At 36.0% G+C, this 21,006-nt stretch overlaps 1 protein-coding gene across 1 annotated transcript; it reads left to right on the top strand.

Moving 5' to 3' along the window:
- Positions 1–5,529: 5,529 nt before the first annotated feature.
- On the top strand, positions 5,530–14,732 carry LOC110913366 (protein EXECUTER 2, chloroplastic). The gene is made up of 11 exons (XM_022158206.2): positions 5,530–5,946; positions 7,020–7,136; positions 7,212–7,277; positions 7,839–7,945; positions 8,048–8,129; positions 10,258–10,938; positions 11,886–12,012; positions 12,663–12,814; positions 13,804–13,878; positions 14,195–14,287; positions 14,367–14,732. Exons 1-11 carry the CDS (start codon positions 5,650–5,652, stop codon positions 14,466–14,468), a joined length of 1,899 nt encoding a protein of 632 aa, XP_022013898.1. The 5' UTR covers positions 5,530–5,649; the 3' UTR covers positions 14,469–14,732.
- Positions 14,733–21,006: the final 6,274 nt, after the last annotated feature.

Raw genomic sequence — 21,006 nt, 5'->3', positions numbered from 1 at the left:
TAAACACACATATGGGCAAGTGCACCCATCGTGGACGTAGTATAGTGTTGGTAAGATACCGAGGTCGTCCAAGGACACAAGAGCTTTTAATACCGGTTTATCCTCAACGTCTAATCAAATCAAAAAGTTAGAAAAATGTTTTAAACTAAGAAAAATAAAAACTAACTAAATGCTGAAAAATAAAATAAAATAAAAACAGATAGACAAGATGAATCACTTGGATCCGACACGTGTATTAGTATAACCTTTGATTATTTTCGCACTTTTGCACTTGTTTAAGAGATTATCTTAGTTATTGTAGTAGGCCCCTTTTTCGGAGGTGACGTTACCCTCAACCCAGTAGTTTGAGTCAGCAAGGATACAATCCTAAAGGGTCGGATTATTGAAAGATAATGAATTAAGTTATTAATGCAAATTATGGTAGGCCCCGCTTTTGGCGGTGACGTTACCCTCGGCTAAGTAGTCTGAGTCAGCAGGGATACAGTCCTAAATAGCCGGGTTATAGTATTAATAGTAGTTAGCTTATGAGGGGGTCAAAGAGTTTGGATCCCCGCCATCCAATACCTATGGGCATTGAAGGAGATCCTACTAAATTTGACCCAGGTCCCAAGCAGGACCTCTAAACGCTGAACAAGGGCAAGACCTTTACCAAACCGTTCCCTTAACCCCCGACCAGGTAGCCAACATACCTCCATATAGACCGTGGAGATATGAATGGTGAAAATCTTTTATTTTATATAGACAGTAAAATAACGCCAAGACACCACGGACAAACGATAAGGAAAGATCACCTTCAACATAAGTAACTAGTTATTAAAGTCATTAATACAAAACCAAATAAAAAGTGCAAAAGATTAAAAATAAAAAGTATTATACTAAACACTTGTCTTCACCAAGTGATGTAAGAGACTTAGGCAAACATGGCCTTGATTGTCAAGAACTCTTACGATCAATCTTGGATCCCGAGACGACTCACACACTCTATGATGGACAATGGATGATGGTGGTGGATGATGGTGTTATGGTGGTGGTGGGTGGTGGATGAAGTGTGAGAGAGGTGGTGTGCCAAGGGATGAGAGAAAATGAAGCCAAGCTCCTCTATTTATAGGCTGAACAGAACGCTGGACACGGCCCCGTGTTCGCTGAACACGGCCCCGTGCCCGTCTGACATTCTCTCTCTTCATTAATTGTAATTGCGAATTACAATTAATGCGCCTGCTGTACTTTCAACACGCCCCCGTGTCCGCTGGGCACGGCCCCGTGGTGAGCAATGGAAGCTTCTACTGGTTTGTCTTTTCTGCTGCTTCCTGGGCACGCCCCCGTGTTCACTGGACACGGGGCGTGTTCAGACATCTGTTCTCTTCTCTTTGTCTTGGGAGGTGCCGTTGAGGGTCCGGGCAGTTCGCTTTTGTTCCTTTTCTTGTAATTATGATAGAATTAGGGGTCTTTTTGCTTCTTTTGTGATTTTGAGCTCATTTCATCCTGAAAATACAAAAGGAAGACAAAAACACTCTTTTTCCAACATTAGTACTTAAAAAGGGTTAGTTTTATGCCTTAATTGATGTGTTTTATATGTTGCATTTTACACACATCAGCTGGGCTGCTCGATCGAACAACATGTTCGATCGGCTAGTCTGTTCGATCGGTGATTCCTGTTCGATCAGGAACACCTTCTTGAGTGTTTCGCGACGATCCTCGATATTTCGATTTCGATGGACGATGATACGAATACGGTAGAGTTCCTAGTCAAATTACTTTCAGTCCCAACTACTATATCTAACATACAATCATCTATAAGTCATGTTTCGATGTCGGTTTCGATTGGGTTTGATTGCTTTTCGAGTTTCGATTCGAGTTTCGATTGATCCGATTGAATACCACACAAACATAAAGTAAACATGCACAAGTAACACATAAGGCACACACACACATATAACAATACCAAAATTCGCATAATTCGAGGTTCGAGTTCGATGATTGATTTGATTACTTGATGATTAACTTTATCGCATTGTTACTTCCTACTATTCACAGTCGTAAATCGGTCGCATTGATTAAACATTCGATCATTTTATTTAAACAACACTTACTCCACATAATACGGAAAGCAAAAGAACATTTAACTGTCAAGGAAGTCCGAGTTGACTTGGACTTTGACTTTGACTTTGACATTCGAAAACACGGGGTGTTACAATGGTGGTGGTGGTGAGGAGGATGGTGGAGGAGGAGGTAGTGGTAGATGGTGGTGGTCATTTTAGGGCTTTGAGGGTGAATTTGGTGAGATTGGTGGATGGTGAAGAGCAGGTGGTTGGGGGATTAAGCTGATGATCCTGTTGTTGTTAGAGAGAAAGAGAGAGAGAGAGAGAGAGAGAGAGAGGAAAGAGGGGGGAGTTTTAGATGAGAGATGGGAGAAAAGACAATTTTACCCTCATGTGCATTGCACATGACCAGATTTGACAGAAAAATCTAACTGGGTTAGCGTTAAAGGACAAAACGTGTATGATTTGAAAACATATAAGACAAAACTCGTCAATTTTAAACATAAAGGACATCGCCTGCAAAGAGGCCTAAAGATAAAGGACAAAACTTGCAATTCACTCGTTTTTTTAATTGTTTGAGAAATATTTTGCCCAACGGCCCGCAACGCGGGCGAAGCATCAAATAGTTATATATATATATATATATATATTACGAAGAAACATGAATAGTAATTTTCAATTTAAAGTAATATATACTTTTTTATATTCTATTATATCAATATATTATTTTTAATATTTACTTTTTACTTTTAACATATTTTCATTTTTTTCCTATTTACTTTTAGTTTTTAACGTATTTTCATTTTCTAAAACCATTTTTCCTTTATCATTTTTTTCAATAATTATTTTCTTTCTTTTTTAAATCATCTTGACTTTATCAATTAATTTGTTAGTTCTTTAATAACGTAGTTGTATTTAATTTTACCCTCGGTCAGTATAAGTTTTATTAAAAACAAATACTTAAGATAAAGTATTTATTTGGTATCGTAAAATGATACGATGATAAACCGAAGCGATTCTAACGTTCTGGCTTTCTAAATAACATGCTACATTTCAAATAACATTTGTTTTACATTATCATTTGTTTTGTTTCGCTGCAACGCTTGACGGTAAAAAAACCTAGTTCTATTGATTGATTGTAGCTTATGAAGTCTTGATCATGTTAAAGAAATAAAGTTTACTTTTTTTTTATATATAAAAAAAGGGTATAATTATACAAATACCGTTGACACATTATTCAGATGCCACTGACATGGCATACAAGATACTTGTCATATGATATAACAAAGAGTGATTAATAAAAGTCATATGATAGTTGGCGATGGTCATATGGGGTCATATGAGACTATGAGAGTTGAATCATTGGACTCGTATGATTTTTTTTGCCGATAAAGATATGACTATTGTGACTCGCAAACTCACACGATCCTTGTGATTTTTTTCACCATGTCATACAATTCGTATAATGTTATATTTGGGCTAGTGTACACTAATGCGAATCGTGTCTATTTTAGCAACACCTTAAAAAAACCACAACGAGTTTTGGTACCCAATTACCCAAGCTCACCCCTTAGTTATGCAAATGAAATATTCTTATTTATAGCTTGAGATTGTGGTAACTTTTCACCTGACGAATGAACCTCTTTTTTGTTTCGCACCTTCAGTGAGCGAGTACCTTTTCTGTTCCATCTTTTGAGTCTTGCGATAGTAAGGTTCATCTTCTTTTCTCTGAGTCCTAAGGGTTTCATCTCAAGCATTCCAACTATATCTTAGCCTGTATATATAGTAGGCCTGATAGTTTTTTTCCGTATGAAAAGGATAAAATAAGTCTGTGAGACTGTGGTACCTCCTGGCAGTAATGATTTATCTTTTTGAGCGATTTCAGTTCCTTAGATTTTTGAGTCACGATCGATGGAAAATCCTCTGACTGGGCCAAATCTTGAGTCACGAGCAATTTCAGTTCCTTACGTTCTTGCTCAAGCCGTTAATGTGGTCGAAGAGTCTTTCTCTTCAGACATTAAGAACTCAAGCCGGAAGAAGAAAAAGAGGCGCGCTAGTTTAAAAATCTCATTAAGAGTCATACAATCTACATTAACTGTCATTAGTGATTTATCGTAACAACTTGATAAAACTGTGACAAATTACTAGGGATGACAATAACATCTCATACCTAGCATAACACCGGTACAATAATTTATTACTTATTAGTTATCGGTTTACCGGTTCGCTAGGACCTCAACTTATGAACTTTTGTGGTTAAATTCTACCCATAGGAATCCTTAATGGTTAAAACTTGATATCAAACTTAGAGTAAACTTCCGTTTTGCTCCCTGTGGTTTACTCACTTTAACAGTTTTGCCCCAAACCTTTCAAAATAGCCATTTTACTCCCTGATCTTTGAAGGCTTTCATGATTTTGCTCCCCGCCCCTTAACCTCATCCATTTATGCAGTTAACCCATGTCACGTGCAAATCACCTGAGGGGCATTTATGTCTTTTCCCAACCCTGTTTAATGAATCATATTTAAAACCCTAACAACCATTATCGCCTACCCTATTTCATCTTCTTCCCCATCAGCAAAGAAAACCCCTAAATCCATGGCAGTGTACATTTGTTACGCATCTGAGATTCATCATTTGGTGTAAGAACGAATCTGGAAAATGCACATTCTCACTTAACAATTCAGTTTGATTATACACAGATCTGCAATTAGTAGATTTGCACGATTTCAGTCAAGAAATTAAAGTTGCTGGTTGTTTACGCATCAGGTTTTGTTCTGAACTGGGTTCACACTTGGGAGATTCAAGAGTCTTTATTCACAAATTGACAATTGCATATCTGCATAGATTGATATATCATCCATCCACATTAAATTGAAGAGTCTTATTTGATTGTGTATTCACGAACCAACAGGAACGATTCAACATTAAATCTAATCCACGGATCTAATCATTTGTTTGCACAATTACGGACCAATAACTGACAACACATATTTACGGATCAACAGAGAAGCTGCTTTTTTGTTTGTAATTTGCACTAATCAAGAACTGTTCACTGATCAGTGTATTACTGATTCGCACAGACCTAGCAGATTCAACTCCATTCGTTGTTTCTTCATCCGCTGAAAGTTGTTCATTCGTTGAACAAGTCCATCCGCTAATATTTCAGTTATTCCACATCGCACGGATTACCAAAGACTGGTTCGCACGTTACTGCAATCTCAAACTTATTTTGGAAACTAAATTGAATACGTTTGATAGTGATAATTCTAACTTTCTAACCACGTTAAAACACTATTTGATATAATTTCTTAAAAATTACATCACACTTCTATCTTCGATTTCAATCTCGACAACACGTATAAGATCCGTTTTAGGTCTTAGAAACGTTAAACCAGACGTCATACTCGAATACCCGTCTCATTATCCGAATCCGGACCCAAATATGGTCCCACCAATCTTGTAACATATACATACCACCTTCGGATATTATCCGGCGATTTTATCCACACAAACCCACCATCATTCCCAACTCCCACTCTCCACAAACCCTAGAAATTCTTCTTCATCTTCCTCAACTCAACCCTAATTCATCAAATTCACCATTAAATATGGCGATTACAACCGCTTATTGGGCTACTGGAACCTCAGTTCCCAATATCCCCCAAACCAGACCCCCTATATCGTCCAATTTCGATTTATCCGTTGCGAAGAAACCCTATAATTTGAAATTCATTTCAGGTTCCAGTAACTCGTTCAAATCTTCACCGATTAACACCAGTTGCCGTTGCAGTAGCAGTAATGGCGCCAGTTCTGATCATGCCACGTCATCGGATTGGGATTGGATTAGGTGGACACGTCATTTTGATGAAATTGAGGTTGCTGAGCGGTCTGTTTCACTTCTTCAGGTAGTTTTGATGCATACAGTTGATATTCAATTGATTGTTGATTGTTGATGATATGAGTAGTTGATTAATTAAGGAAATTTGTGAGTTGTTTGTAGTGGATTGGTTGTTTTATATGGCTAGGGTTTTGGAAATTGTTAGCTTATAGTTTATTGTGATTTAGGTTTCTAGTTGTTTTGTTAGTTTGGTTTAACAGTATTGCGATTCGGTGTGTGATTTGTGATGTAGGATTTTTGTTTTCGTTTATTTATGTTGTTTGGATTTTGTCTGAAGATTGTAGTAGTATACTAGTAGTCTAGTTTAGAATAGCTAGGGTGCATTCTTAGGCTAGAGGGTATGGTGATGGTCCTCCAAGGGAGGATGATCCGCCACGTAGGCGCCACGTCATAGTCCTCCCAAGGATGATCCATCCGACAAAACTAGAGGGTATGGAGGATGGTCCATCTCTATGCACTATGTACAAGTAGTAATGCCTAATGTACAAATCAAACACAAACACAAACAAAGGGGGCCCACCAGATTTGCTTCGTCGCCAATGTCCAGATGCTGCCGCTGAGGGCGGGACGGGAGGGGGTGGCATGGTGTGCCGGCGTCGCCGGAGCTCGACGGGGTGGGGGACGTTCCCCATACCCTACAGCCTTATGTTTTGTTAACATGAGAGATACTGGGGCATAAGGAATGTCGCGCCTCGAATATTACCAACGCGTTTTGGGTGCAATGCTTGTCGAGCGAACTTTACGGTTAAGCGTGCTTGAGTGGGGATACTTCTAGGATGGGTGACCTCCTAGGATGTTTTCAATCGGGCAACCAAAAAGAAATCCGTGAGCTCTGCGTGGGTAAAACAGATATCACTCTATCAGTTCAGTGGTTGGCATGGCCCGTATGAGAGGCCGGATGTTACATATTTATAACAAATTTCTAAATTCTAGGGGACACGATGAAAAATGGATACACAGATGATCAACTCACTGACTAATCTACCATTTCAAATTTGAATTATATTAACAATGTACCATACATTGGATGATTTGGTATATGCTAGTTCATTTGTTTTAAATAGTTGTCGTGCTTTGCAGTTTCAACTAGAAGAAGCAATAGAGAAAGAAGATTTCCAGGAAGCTATAAAGTTAAAAAAAGCTATAGCAGAAGCGACATCAAAGGATAGTGTTGCTGAGATTATGTCTGAATTGAAGGTCAGATCAGAGTTGACTTAGTTAGAAATCTACGCATTTGTAAGAATTGTAGAGCTCACAGGTTATTTCTTGCAGAATGCAATACATGAAGAGCGTTACCATGAAGCTTCAAAGTTGTGTAAAAATACAGGAAGTGGGCTGGTAATATTTGTTAGATGGGTTGAAATTGCCTCCACTATGATAATCATAGAAATATTTTTTGAGTAAAATGTCATTTTCGTCCCTGAGGTTTGGCCGGTTTTGCGACTTTCGTTCAAAGGTTTGTTTTTTCTCATCTGGATCCAAAAGGCTTGAAATCTTGCCATTTTCATCCGGCTCGTTAACTTTATCCATTTTTCTCTGTTAAGTCAGGGGTATTTTCGACTTTTTGGTTAACATAAAGGGCAATTCGGTCTTTTGAATACTTGTACATTATGCTAAATGCTTGTACATAAAGTGAAAAAGACCGAATTGCCCTTTAAGTTAACAAAAAAGACAGAAAATATCCCGGACTTAACGGAGAAAAATGGATGGAGTTAACATGCCGGATGAAAATGACAAAATTTTAAACCTTTTGGATCCAGATGCGGAAAAACAAATCTTTGGATGAAAGTCGCAAAACTGGCCAAACCTCGGGGACGAAAATGACATTTTACTTTTTTTTTATTATCCAAGGACATGTGTTTATCTTCATTAACGAATTGCTCACCCTAATATATTCAGGTTGGTTGGTGGGTGGGTTACTCTAAAGATTCCGATGACCCGTTTGGAAGACTTATACGCATAACACCTGGTGTAGGCAGATTTATTGGCAAAAGCTATAACCCAAGGTATCATATAATGATTGAAAAGGAGAACATTGTATATTTTTAAATTTCCATTTGGCTCACATAATATTTACGGATATCAGTGGTAATATTTGCTTATTACAGACAATTGGTTTCTGCATCTCCTGGAACTCCTCTGTTCGAAATATTTGTGGTTAAAGAGCATGATGAAACATACACTATGCAGGTAACTTACAATATGATGCTTCTTCTTTGATCTGAAAAATGGGCTCTGTATCAACAATCTTGCATAGTGAAGGGATTGTCGGATTGATCTTGTAAATTTACACTGCATGTGGCAATTGTGACTCCTTTACTAATAAACGGGTCAATTTGGATTATGTTTTTTAAGGGGTCAGATGGGTTGAATAAAAGTTAGCTAAAAGGTGAACATGCGAACTGGTCGAACTCGGTCAAAGTGTGTTTTCAGTGGTATATCTACAAAATCTCTATTATAAAAATAGATTGTTATTGTATACTTTTTGTAACCATATTTAGAGTAAAGTACACGGATGGTCCCTGTGGTTTACCAAAATTTTGGATTTGGTCCTTAGTTTTCCAAAAGTACATGGATGGTCCCTATGGTTTGCACTTTGTAATGCATTTAGTCCCCAACCTACAAATCTAAAGGTTTTAGCATGTCCAAGTCAGGGACAGGGGCGGACCCACATTGGTGCCACCGGGGTCCCCGGACCCCAATCTTTTTTAAAAAAATAGTAGATTCGGTATATTAAATTGTATATGGACCCCATAAATACAATTAGGTGGACACCATAGAAATAAAAAGAAAGCTGGTGTAGTGGTAAATCTTCCTCTTTTCCACCAAGAGGTCATGGGTTCAATCCTTGATAAGCCCATTTTTCTTATTTTTTTTTAAAATGTAGTTCAACCCTCACTTTAACTCGACCCGAACGAGGACCGACCCAAAAATGGACCCCATTGAAATAAAATCCTGGGTCCGCCACTGGTCAGGGACTAAATGTGTTACAAAGTGCAAACCACAGGGACCATCTGTGTGCTTTTGGAAAGGCTAGGGGGACTAAATCCAAAATTTTGGTAAACCACAAGGACCATTCATGTACTATACTCCCATAGTTGACACATAAATAAATATATTAAAAAGAACAAAATGTGTCAGATTTAATGTTTAATTTAAACAGGTCAGCATGGGGTATGTTGTATGTCTGACCATAAACCTTAAACTAGATGTGAGAATTTTGACCCATATACATGTATACCGGTCGATCCAGGTTATGTTATCTAAATATTTCTAACGGGTCAGATGAAAAAAATAGATAGCTAAAAAGTAAACAAAACAATGTATATTCTTATGTAAGGGGATGGTAGCATATATGCTATGCTGCAAACACCAAATTTAAGTAGGTGCTGTGAACGCATAAAAGAGATGATTTGTTTCTTTAACCCTTAACTTTCTCACGTAAAACATAATTATTTATTATCCCCTCCTTTTATTCTTAACAGTATGCAAGCTTGCATGCATGCAGCTAACAACGCACACCATTCACGTTCTTGTAATCATTTAACACATAAATCATTTATAATAAGAACACAAGTGTTTCTTATCAACCATACCTGCTTGGCTGCTTCTACGATTCTACCAGTACCAATAGTGCCTAGGGGTGAGCAGAAAACCGAAAAAACCGTTTTAACCAAACCGAAACAGAAAAAAACGATTTAACCGAACCAAAAATAACCGAACTGCACAAAAAACCGAACCGAAATTTACGGTTTTCTTTTTATAAAAAAACCGAACCGAACAACCTAAAAAGTCATTTTTAATGTTTTATATATTGATTTAGGAATTGCTAACTTTGTTAAGTATTTATAATAAAAACATTAACATGTTTATTTATCTTTGGATGATTTATTTGTTGCCTGCAAGAAAATAACAAAATTTTACATAAACATTAAATAATTTTCAAAAAGTATTATAAAAGAAATTGTCTTAATAAAAACTTGGGAAATACATAAAAACTAGATTAGAAGGTTAGGTTTATGTGAACAATATTAATTAAAAAGGTTAAATATAATAACTTAAATGTAAACATCTAAGAAAGATTCTTAAATTTTGGATTATACTTTTTCTTTTTGACTCCTACGTATTTTTGTTCAAAAAACCTAAAAAAAACTGAAAAACCGAACCGGACCATTGCTAAAACCGAAAAAACCGAAATCGAATGGTTTGCAAAAACTGAAGACCGAACCGTGCACACCCCTAAATTATCACCCCATTTAGCCCGATTTATCTGTGTATTGTACATTGAGGTATACTGATTTTCATTCTATCTTGATAGGTGGTATTCATGCAACGAGCTAAAGCAAGCAACTCGAAAGCCACCGGTCCATCGAATTCTTCATCCACTGAAGGGACATCAATGAGTGATACTAAAAATGCATCTGTGATTGATGTGAAAGTAAACGAAGATAAACCTGGCAAAAACGATGAGAAAAGCATAAATTTTGAGGGATCCACCGAAGACGGGATAAAAAGCGTGTTTAATTTCCTCAAAGAGAAAATCCCTGAACTAAAAATCAAAGATTTAAAGGTTATGAAAGTCGACGTTGAACAAGTAATCGAGGATAATGATACTGTTAATCAACTGATCCAAGAAGATGATGAGAAATCAACTTCGGATGAAGAATCTGAATCTGAAGATGGAAACACGGATTCAAATAACGATGAACCAGAAGATGCAAAAAGTTTAGAAATGAAACTATTTGTTGGGGGAGTTTTACACAGTAGAGACGATGCACCGTCAAAAGATGAATTTGTGCGTGTTCCTGCTAATATTGAAGAGATGGAGAAGGACTCTTTTGTCCTTCATGTTCCGGTTAAGAGTCATAATGATAATGATAGTGAGGAAAGCATTGCGTCGAAGGTAAAAATAGCGGCTATTGCTAGTCAAGGTGTTTCTGAATTGATGCCTCCGGATGTGGCTAAGGCTTTATGGAGTTCTGATAAAGTTTCTAGGAAGGTAAGGCTAAATTGGTAATTTTAACCAGCTTTTGAATGAGTCGATTTGGGTTGTTTTAGTGTCAAATGGGTCAAGAAGAATTAGCTCTAAGGCAAACAAGTCATATGAATTAAAAGGGCTGAAAATCTTGTTCAAATATGCATACAGCCTCCTAAATCCTTTTATTAAAGATGTATAGTATGCCTGTAATCTTTTGGTACGAGTTGAGTCGAGTTGACCCAAAACCAATTCTATCCAAAAGATGCAACTATTTTATGAGCAATTAGTGTCATATATGATTACAAAAATTATGTTATAATACTAACAATAAGAGTAAAGTACGCAGATGGTCCCCGTGGTTTATCAAAGTTCTAAATTTAGTCCCTTGCTTTCCAAAAGTGCACAGATGGTCCCTGCGGTTTGCACTTTGTAACGCCTTTAGTCCCTAGCTTTTTTCAAAAGTACATGGATGGTCTCTATGATGTGCACTTCGTAACGCATCAAGTCCCTAACTTGGACCTGCAAAAACCTTTAGATTTTTTTGTTGGGGACTAAATGCGTTATAAAGTGCAAACCACATGGACTAAATGCATTACAAAATGCAAACCACAAGGACCATCCATGTACTTTTAGAAAGCTAGGACCAAATCCAAAATTTTGGTAAATCACAAGGACCATACGTGTACTTTACTTTTAATAATAATATTATAAGTTTATGAACAAAGTTATTTACAAGGTTTTATGCGTTAAAAATATGCTTTGGGAAACTTTTGACCTGCTCCAACTATTTCCTTTGTTAGCTACGTTGTCATTTCCAAATGACCCATGATAATTTAAACATTAGCCAATGGCCAAATGCCTCTAGGTTATAGGATATGTCTTTATCCAACAAATCTTCCTTTTTCATATTAATCCTCACACATATTTTTTTTCCGTACTAACAGAAGTCCATTACTATGAATATCTAGGTCTCAAGGGATGTTCGTGAAATCGTCAAGTTTGCGGTTAGTCAAGCAAAGAAGCGTGAGAAATTATCAGAATATACAAATTTTAGTCGGATCACTACATCTAAAGGGGATTTAGATCCATTTGACGGTGAGTCTCTTTTTGTATCTACCGTTGAAATTACGTGATAGGATCAAGAAAACCTAATGATTATTGATTAGTATTTAAACGCCTTCAAGACGAAAGTTTCGATATAAAAAATGCGGTAGAAATACGTTTGGGAGCTTCAAATTTATGGCTCATTCGTTTTATATGTTCAATCGTATGTCTCATATGTTTGACACATTCGATTGTTTGGCACTCAGTCAAACGCATCTCTCATATGTTTGACCGTTCCATACGTTTTTAAACACACTTACAACTACATATTCATTACAGACTCGATCTATCTTATTCGCACAGTAACGGCCACACAAATATGCATTAACAACGGTGTTTGGATGTGCTTCTGCTGTTTCAAGTTTTAATAATTAAATAGCAATGGTGTTAATTTGGAATATTATGATAATTCTAGAAGCTATTATGTAAAGAGTTCTTTTATGTGTTTTGTTAGAGATGGTATGAAATTGATTATCCGAACTTGATTATTTGATTCTTAGATCACCAGTTTTGCTAGAATTGGTATGAAATTGATTATTCAAACATGACAAAATAATCAGAAGCCGAAGATGTTTATTCAAACATGAAAAATGTTTCAAATTGCAAATAATAATTAAGATGGTTATTTGGTTTCTTTATAGGCCTTTATGTTGGTGCATTTGGCCCATATGGTACTGAGGTAGTACAACTGAAGCGAAAATATGGCAACTGGAGTGGTGCGAATGATGTCGAGTTTTTTGAGTATGTTGAAGCTGTGAAAGTGACAGGCGATCTTAATGTTCCTGCAGGCCAGGTTAGTCGCTTTTCAACAACTTGCGTTTTTAAGTGGTGGCAATTTATACCCATTTACTTATGAATGGGTCGATTTGGGTTGTGTAAATGGGTGCTAAACGGGTCATGTTTGCGGGTTGGTGGGTTCAATCCGACCGAACTCGTAAATATTAGACGAACCCGAACCCGAAAATCTTGTCATACATATGAACTTGAATATTCGCATGTTGACCTGAACACGACCCGTTCAACCTGAATTTTTTTATTTTTATTTTCCGCAAATTAATATATTAAATTTACTAAAAAAAGACAAATGTATATAATACAATTACATTTAACTTATTAAATCTTATGTCAATTTCTCCTTTTAAGTTATTATTATGGCATAAAATACACACCCAATTTAATTTACGACATGAACATATTGTAAAAAAGTACAATATAAAATAAATGGGTCAACTAGGTCAACCCGACTGGGTTGACCCGAACCTGACCCGTTTAGCTAACGGGGCTTGCGGGTTCAACCTGAAATTGACCCGAACCTGACCCGTTTAGCTAACGGGGCTTGCGGGTTCAACCTGAAATTGACCCGAACCTGTTTAGAGTAAACCCAAACCCGCTAGGTGAATTTCGTGTCAAGTTCGTGTCGTGTCAGAAATTCACACCTCTAGTTGTGTTCCGTCTAAAATGAGCGAAATAGTCAAACATGTTAAAAGGCACCATATTTTTTGTATACAGAGCATACAATCTTTTAGTTCTTTTCTAATTAAAGATATAGACCATTATTGTTTTTGTAATCACATAAATTAACACATAAGCTATTTACATGAATCTGAAAATGCAAAGCAGACAAGTATTTGCATGTTCATCCATTATGACCCGGCCCATTTCGACCGGTTCCAACATAAACATGTTTTGACATGTTACCCAACCTCTTTGACTCGTTTGTCATGCCACCATCGATTTTTAATTATGGCATGTCTTAACATGATTTTTATTTTTTATTTTTAGGTGACATTTCGTGCTAAAATTGCAAAAGGGGGCCATTTTTCGAACCGTGGAATGTATCCAGATGAATTAGGAGTGGTAATTGTGCAAACATCTCTTCTCTTTGTATTTGTATCTCTAACAGGTCAAACGGGTAAACTCAAAACTTAGCTAGAAAGGAAACGGGTCAACAAAGTCGAACAGATTGAAAGTTGCCTAAACTCCATTTTTAATGCATAAAACTACCTAACTCATTTTATTAAATTTTTTTTGATTATTATAATGATAATACAGCTTTGTAATCATATGTAACACTATTTTTTTTTAATAAAATATGTATGCAAGGTGTTTTGGGCCAATCCTAAATACTTGATTGATACAAACAGTATCTAATATAATGACTTTTTTTTGTTAGGTTTCGAGTTACAAAGGTCAAGGTAGGATCGCTGAATTCGGGTTCAAAAATCCAAAGTGGGTCGAGGGTGAACTCCTCCAACTTAACGGCAAGGTAATGCTTCTCGGTCCTCCTAAATCATATCATTCAAAGGTTAAACTTATTTAACCGCTAAAGTCTAAACATTCTACAGGGTATGGGACCGTATGTCAAAGGCGCAGACCTTGGTTTTCTTTACGTTGTCCCTGAACAAAGCTTTCTCGTGCTATTTAACCGTTTAAGACTGCCGGAATAAGCACACGCAGCCCGTCACGTTGCTAGATTTTGATGAGACGAGATCTCTTTGTTTCTCAAATAGGTCCGGTCCCCGACAACAATGTAACTATCATACACGTTAGCAAGCAGTATTAGCATAATTTTCATATAGAGAATGATAATTGTTGCCTTTAAAAAATGATTACTTAAGCTACATATGTGTTAAAAACTTAAAATTTGAAAGTGGCATTTGTGGGCTCCACCAGCTTATATAATAATCAGTGTTGCATTATTAGAGGTTCAATCATGGGTTTCATTTCTTTGTTTTATTTATTTATTTAATTCTCATATTCTTCATACTGCTTTGTATTCAGTTGGTGTTCATACCATAGGTGTGCTGTGTGTGTGATTTAGCTTTTTAGGGTTAAAAAGCATTAAAGCTAAAGGGGTAGGTTTTGTTGAACAAAGGATCTTTATTATAAAGTAGAATAAGTGGATGCTGATGGTATCTATAATTGACAGATCAAAAACAATTTCTGGTTTGTTTTCATGATAACCTTTGGACCATGACATAAGATTGAGACTGCCATTTTTCAAACTGTTTTCCTAAAAAGAGGCTTGATTTGTGTTATATTCTGTCTTGAAAAGGAAAAATCCATTGTTCTCTTAACCAAATCGGACATGCCAGTCCAACGGGGAGGCGTCTACTCTAGTTGGTTGAGTAGTATTGAACTGTCTTCATTTGGACCGAGCAGTTATGGTTATGAAAACGTTGGTTAAAGACTTAGGTGTTGTTTGTTTATCTCTTAATGAGACTCTTAATGGTTCAGACCTTTTACTGGTTCAGCACTTAATGGTTCAGACATCTTACTGGTTCAACACTTAACCATTTAGATGTTGCCAAACAGCTCCTTAAATCTATATACCAACTCATTAAACGTTGTATATTTGAACTCATTTCATAAAAATATATATTTTTTAACCTTGCATGCATTAAGAGTAACTTGTTTTGACTTGAAATTATTTCATTGTAAATCACATATATTAAAAAATATTATAATTATTTTTATAGAATCTTTTGTGTGTGTGTGTGTGTGAGAATTTGGTTGGCTGAAGTAAAGGGGAAAGAATAAAAGGTGGTGCTTGTGTTGTGTCTGCTTTATAACTTGGGGAAAGCTTAGCTTACTCCCAAAGTAAATGTTGGAACACTTTGTACTATGTAGTGGCATAATTCTGAAATTCAAGTAATCTCTTTTCTTCATCTATGACTTATTCTCATGGGTTAACCGTTAAAAAAGTTTTCTTGTAAATTCTCAGAAAAATTAGATACCCTAATAATATTATAATATGGTTTTAGAATTTTCATCAAATTTGTCTTGTAATTCACTCACGTGCCTTATATGATGATAAAGTGGAGATTTAGATAAAGTAGAGTAGAACTTCTATCACCTACAATTTATCAATTCGTGCACTATCACGTATAGCCTACCAATCTTAGTACTTTAGTAGCATACGTAGCCAATGGCGAATCCAGCCCTATTTTGTGAGTTCACATGAACCCACTCGGTTTGGAAAAAATTAAAAAAAAATAGTAAGAACCTTGTATGATTTGAAAAAAGTTAATGAGAACCTACCAAAACGAACCCACTGAAAAAAGTTCATGAATCCGCCACTGTTAATGTAGCGATCCATTTAGGTATTCGTGAAGAATAGTAGGCGTGGCAAGATTGAGTTATTTGAATGAAAAATTCACTCGGATATTTTAAAATAAAATATAGCACATCTATAATCTGGGATAATTGTGTGAAAATACCTAGATGGTACATTCCAATTGTAAGCGGGGTTAAAGATATATATGTATTAGAGGGGTAAGTGATGATCAAGAGACTAGTGAAGAAGCTCTTTAAAGTGGGCATTAAATCTTATTTTACATGTGAATAAGAGCATGTGTAGTAGGAGGGGGAAGACCCTTGGGTGTTTTGCGTCATGTGACAGTCCAGTCAGCAAAGGGGCTTTATGGGGAATTATCTTAAAATGGGTATAGTGGTTAATGAGGTGTAAGGTAAGTATATATTTAAAAGTGATAAAAAAAATCTATCCAATCATTTTTAAGGTTGCTAATGTTGGCAACAGTCTATCGGCCAAAGAAAACAAGGAGAGGCGTGGATTAAAGAACGCTGCCCACCAATTTTGCCTCAACAACGACCAGGAGGCGGTCATAGGGGCGTTTGGGGGCGTGCTTTTGTGAAAAAAAGCCCCAAAATTTGGGTCACTACGGGTGGTCTAATGAGTTAAATCTAATTGGCTGATCAATATTAGACTTCGGCTTGCTAGACCAACCATGAACCACCAATCCACCATCATCATTTTTGTGTTTTGTTTTCTTTTTTGCCAAAAAGTTATTAAACTTTGGCTATTATATAACTAAATAAATATTTATGTTTCAATCACTATAAATCTTAAGCCTTGACAAACACACATGTAATATGTTGTCATTTTGGTATGTTAAATATATTAACAAAAAAATGTAACACCTATTTATAACAATTATGTCAGATGCATCCGAATTAAGTTGTAGACATATATTGATAGCTTTCACCAAACACTTGGGGTCTGTTTGGTATGAGGTAATGGAATGAACAAAGGAATGGAATGGATGAGGTAATGGAATGGACGAGGGAATGCAATGGATCATTACCTTTCCATGTCTTGTTTGGTTACCATGTGTGAATGGAATGGATTATTATTGTGTATTATTCGGTAGGAAAAAAAAGAGTAATAAAATCAGCGGTGAGTGGTGGTGGTGGTGGTCGGTGATAGTGATTGTGGGTGGTTATAGGTGGCGATGGTTGGTGTCGGCGGCGGCGATGGGTGGTGGTGGCGGCGGCGGCGAATGGCGGTGACGATGAGTGGTGGTGGCGGCAAGGTGGCCGTTGGTGGTGGGTGGCAGTAGAGGTGGTGGTTGGTGGTGGCGGCGGCAGTTGGTGGCGTCGACGATGGTGCTGGGCGGCGGCGGCGAGTGGCGTTGGCGGTTGGTCGCAGCTGTGGGTGATAACGGTGGCGAGTGGGTGGCAGCGGCTGCGATGGCTGTCTGGGTGAGGTGGTGGCGGGTGGCGGCGATGGCGGCGGTGATGAGTGGTGGTGGTGGTGGTGGGTTGTGGCGAAGGTGGTGGGTTGTGGTGTTGTTGATGAATGGTGCAAGAGGGGATGGAATGGAAAAAAAACATGGGGGGTGGAAGGAATGATTTTGAGGGAATGGAATGCCTTTTGGAATTGGTGATTCCATTCCATTGACCAACCAAACATCATTTTCTTCATTCCTTCGTAATCATCCATTCCATTCCACCTCTCATTCCTGCATACCAAACACTACCTTGGTATATGAACTTGCCCCTCTCATATACATTAACATCATATAAAAAGACACGTAGTTTTTTTGTTTTTTATTTGTTTTTTTTTTCATAAAAAGTTTCCTTATAAAAATTAATGTAAATTGTTAAAAAAAATGAACGGATAATTATAAGAAGGGTCAAGTTATTCTACAAAGGATTCTAATTGTAAGAAGTGTAAGAAGAATTTATAGAGTGACAAGTGTCCAATAACCTAAAACTAAACCCACTACATTACCACCAAAAACCTAAACCCCCACCCCCACCCCACCACCACCCAAAAACCTAAACCCACCCCCCGCGGCAAAAAAAAAAAAAAAAAAAAACTATACCTCACCAAAAAACCCCCCAAAAAACCTAACCCCCCCACCCACCCCCACCCCCCAAAAACCTAAAAAAAACCTAACCCCCCCACCCCCCAAAAACCTAAAAAAATCTAAAAAAAACTAAACACCCACCCCCACCACCACCCAAAAACCTAAACCCCCACCCCCTCGGCCAAAAAAAAAGGGTGGGTGATGGGGGGGGGGGGTTTTGGTGGTGGTAGATGTTTAAGGTTTTTTTTTTTTTTTTTTTTTTTTTTTTTTTTTTTTAGTGGGGTTTTTTTGTGTAGTGGGTTTTTTAGGTTATTGGACACTTGTCACTCTATAAATCCTTCTTACACTTCTTACAATTAGGATCCTTTATGTAAAAATTGACATGACATGGTGTGACAATTAATGTCTCCGTAATTACACTAGTTCTCAAAGGGGTAGGTTAAATATACCCCCTCTTATTACTTTTTATACTCCTTTTCTATAAAATCACATTAAAACTTTTAATATTTACCCCCCTATACAAATCATCATTTTAAAAAATATTCTTTTTGTTACAAGACAAATTCAAAAGTGTAAAAAAAGATTACTGACATTTTTTTAAATATTTATTTTTTTTAATTTTTATTTAAATCATATTTTTTAAAAGTTTTTATATATTGTTTCTAATGACACTTTCTCAAATAGTATTTTGATTATGTTTTTTTATTGAACATCCAAATAAATAATAACATTTTTTCTTATAAAAATAATAAAAAAGGTTTTGAACTTTCTTTTTGAAAAAAAGTCTATGTTATGTTTTTTCCTCGTCTAGTTTGTATTTTAAAGGTCTTACTTTTATATTTTTTAATACTTTTGAGGTGTTTATAAAATAATTAACAATTTTTATTTATCAAAAAAGCAAAAAAAAAAAAAAAACTTTGCGTTTACAGCCCATCTATGTAAGTGAACAAATAAACAACAGATACTAAAATTATTTGATCAAACTAAAAATTAACAATCTATATAAATTCAAATTTAATTAGTGTAAAGAATATGTTATAAACAAGTTAAAACCAGTTTAAGACTTGGATCGAAGTGAACACTTTTCTAAAGCAAAACAAATGGATAGGGTTGATTCACAAATATTTTTCTCTTCTTCATTTAAAAAATGTTATCAAACTGTTGATTTCAAAAATATATGTGGATTTTTTTTGTAAGCAAAAGTAGGTCATTCGAAACCAAAAGTCATGTAAAAGCATAAACTTAATTAGGAATAATCATCGGTTTTCGACCACACATCAGATACCCACTTCAAGTCATTCCAAAATAAAAAAAAACACTTTAAAATATTAAAAATAATAAATATAAGACATTTAAAATACAAACTAGACGAGGAAAAAAAATATAATGTAGACTTTTTTCAAAAATAAAATTCAAAACTTTTTTTATTATTGTTTTTATATGAAAAACGTTATTAGTAATTTGTAAAGATGTTCAATAAAGAAAACATATTCAAAATACTATTTGAGAAAGTGTAAAAAATATTTGAAAACCTTTTAAAAAATATGGTTTTTTAAATAAACATATTTTTTTTAAAAACATCTATAATATATTTTGACACTTTTAAATTTGTTTTGTAACAAAAAAGAATACTTTAAAAAAATATGACTTGTTTAAGGGGTAAATATGACAAGTTTAAATGTGATTTTTTAGAAAAGAGGTATAAAAAGTAACAAGTGGGGGTACGTTTAGTAGCCCCCTTCTCAAATCGTTTGCTTTTCACATTCTCATTTACTAATTTAGACTTCATATTTTATTTATGGATTTTTACATATTTCCCCTTCCTAAGTGTACTTATTACATATTTACCCAACCCATAAAATCAATTACATATTTCCCCTTCCTAAACCATGTATATAACATATTTCCCCTTTTCATTAAAATTTATGTTAACGAATTACTATTTTACCCTTAGTGAAATTATTAAATGAAAATTTCTATTATTGAATTACTAACATAAAACATACATAACCGCATCCTAATTAGCAGGTGTGTAAACAAATAAACAAAACTGAAAATCTGTTATAATTACAACATTTGAATTCTCGTGCACATAGTATAACACCCAACTTTTCTGAAACTCAAATTGGTCAACAATAGACACTCTGCAAAATAAAATATAAATTTTAAAAATGTAATGGCACGATCTATGAATAAGTTGAATCAAACAGAAGCTACATATGGTCGATGGGTACTTTTAATACGTAAAATAGAAGTTGAATAAACATACCTAATCAGAAACTGCGTAGGGGCTGTCGTGAGGAAGGGGAAGCAGGGAAGAGGGCGTTGGTTATTGCAGCGTTGTGGGAAGGGAAGCACTATCTTGAATCTAATAGAAATAGGGCAAGGGTAACTAGGTAAAAGAAAAGGGGAAATATGTAATTGATTTTTTGAGTTGGGTAAATATGTAACAAGGGCACTTAAGAAGGGAAAATATGTAAAAACCCCTATTTATATCATAATTCATAGATTTTGCAAATCCACAAATAAATTAGTTTAGATTAGTCGTTTACTTATATTGTTTTTGAATTATTTGTGATGTAAGGGTGTCCGGGGCGTACTCGGTGAATGGGGTCGGGGAGGAGATGCCGCGCGGGGAGGAGGTGTCGCCATCATCTTTCACCGCATGGAGGGGATGGATTTCGGCGTTTGGTTACCGCATGAAGGGAGAGAGGGAGAGGGTGGCCCACCAGATTTTCAACCAATCAAGTTATTTTCCTTTTTTTTCTTTTTGATTTTTTCAACTTAATTAAAAAATAAAAAAACAAGTCCCCCAAGAGAGGAGTACCGCCATCAAATTGAGGGTGTGGGGGGAGTTAAGTGGGGAGTTGAC

This window comes from Helianthus annuus, chromosome 2 (assembly GCF_002127325.2).
Source record: "Helianthus annuus cultivar XRQ/B chromosome 2, HanXRQr2.0-SUNRISE, whole genome shotgun sequence".
Taxonomy (NCBI): Eukaryota; Viridiplantae; Streptophyta; class Magnoliopsida; order Asterales; family Asteraceae; genus Helianthus; species Helianthus annuus.
This window is presented reverse-complemented; position numbering and strand designations above follow the sequence as displayed.

Coding starts and splice junctions, on each gene's coding strand:
- LOC110913366 (XM_022158206.2), top strand. CDS start 5,650: ATGGCGATTACAACCGCTTATTGGGCTACTGGAACCTCAGTTCCCAAT. Junction 7,137..7,211: donor AGATTATGTCTGAATTGAAG/GTCAGATCAGAG, acceptor TATTTCTTGCAG/AATGCAATACATGAAGAGCG. Junction 10,939..11,885: donor CTGATAAAGTTTCTAGGAAG/GTAAGGCTAAAT, acceptor ATGAATATCTAG/GTCTCAAGGGATGTTCGTGA.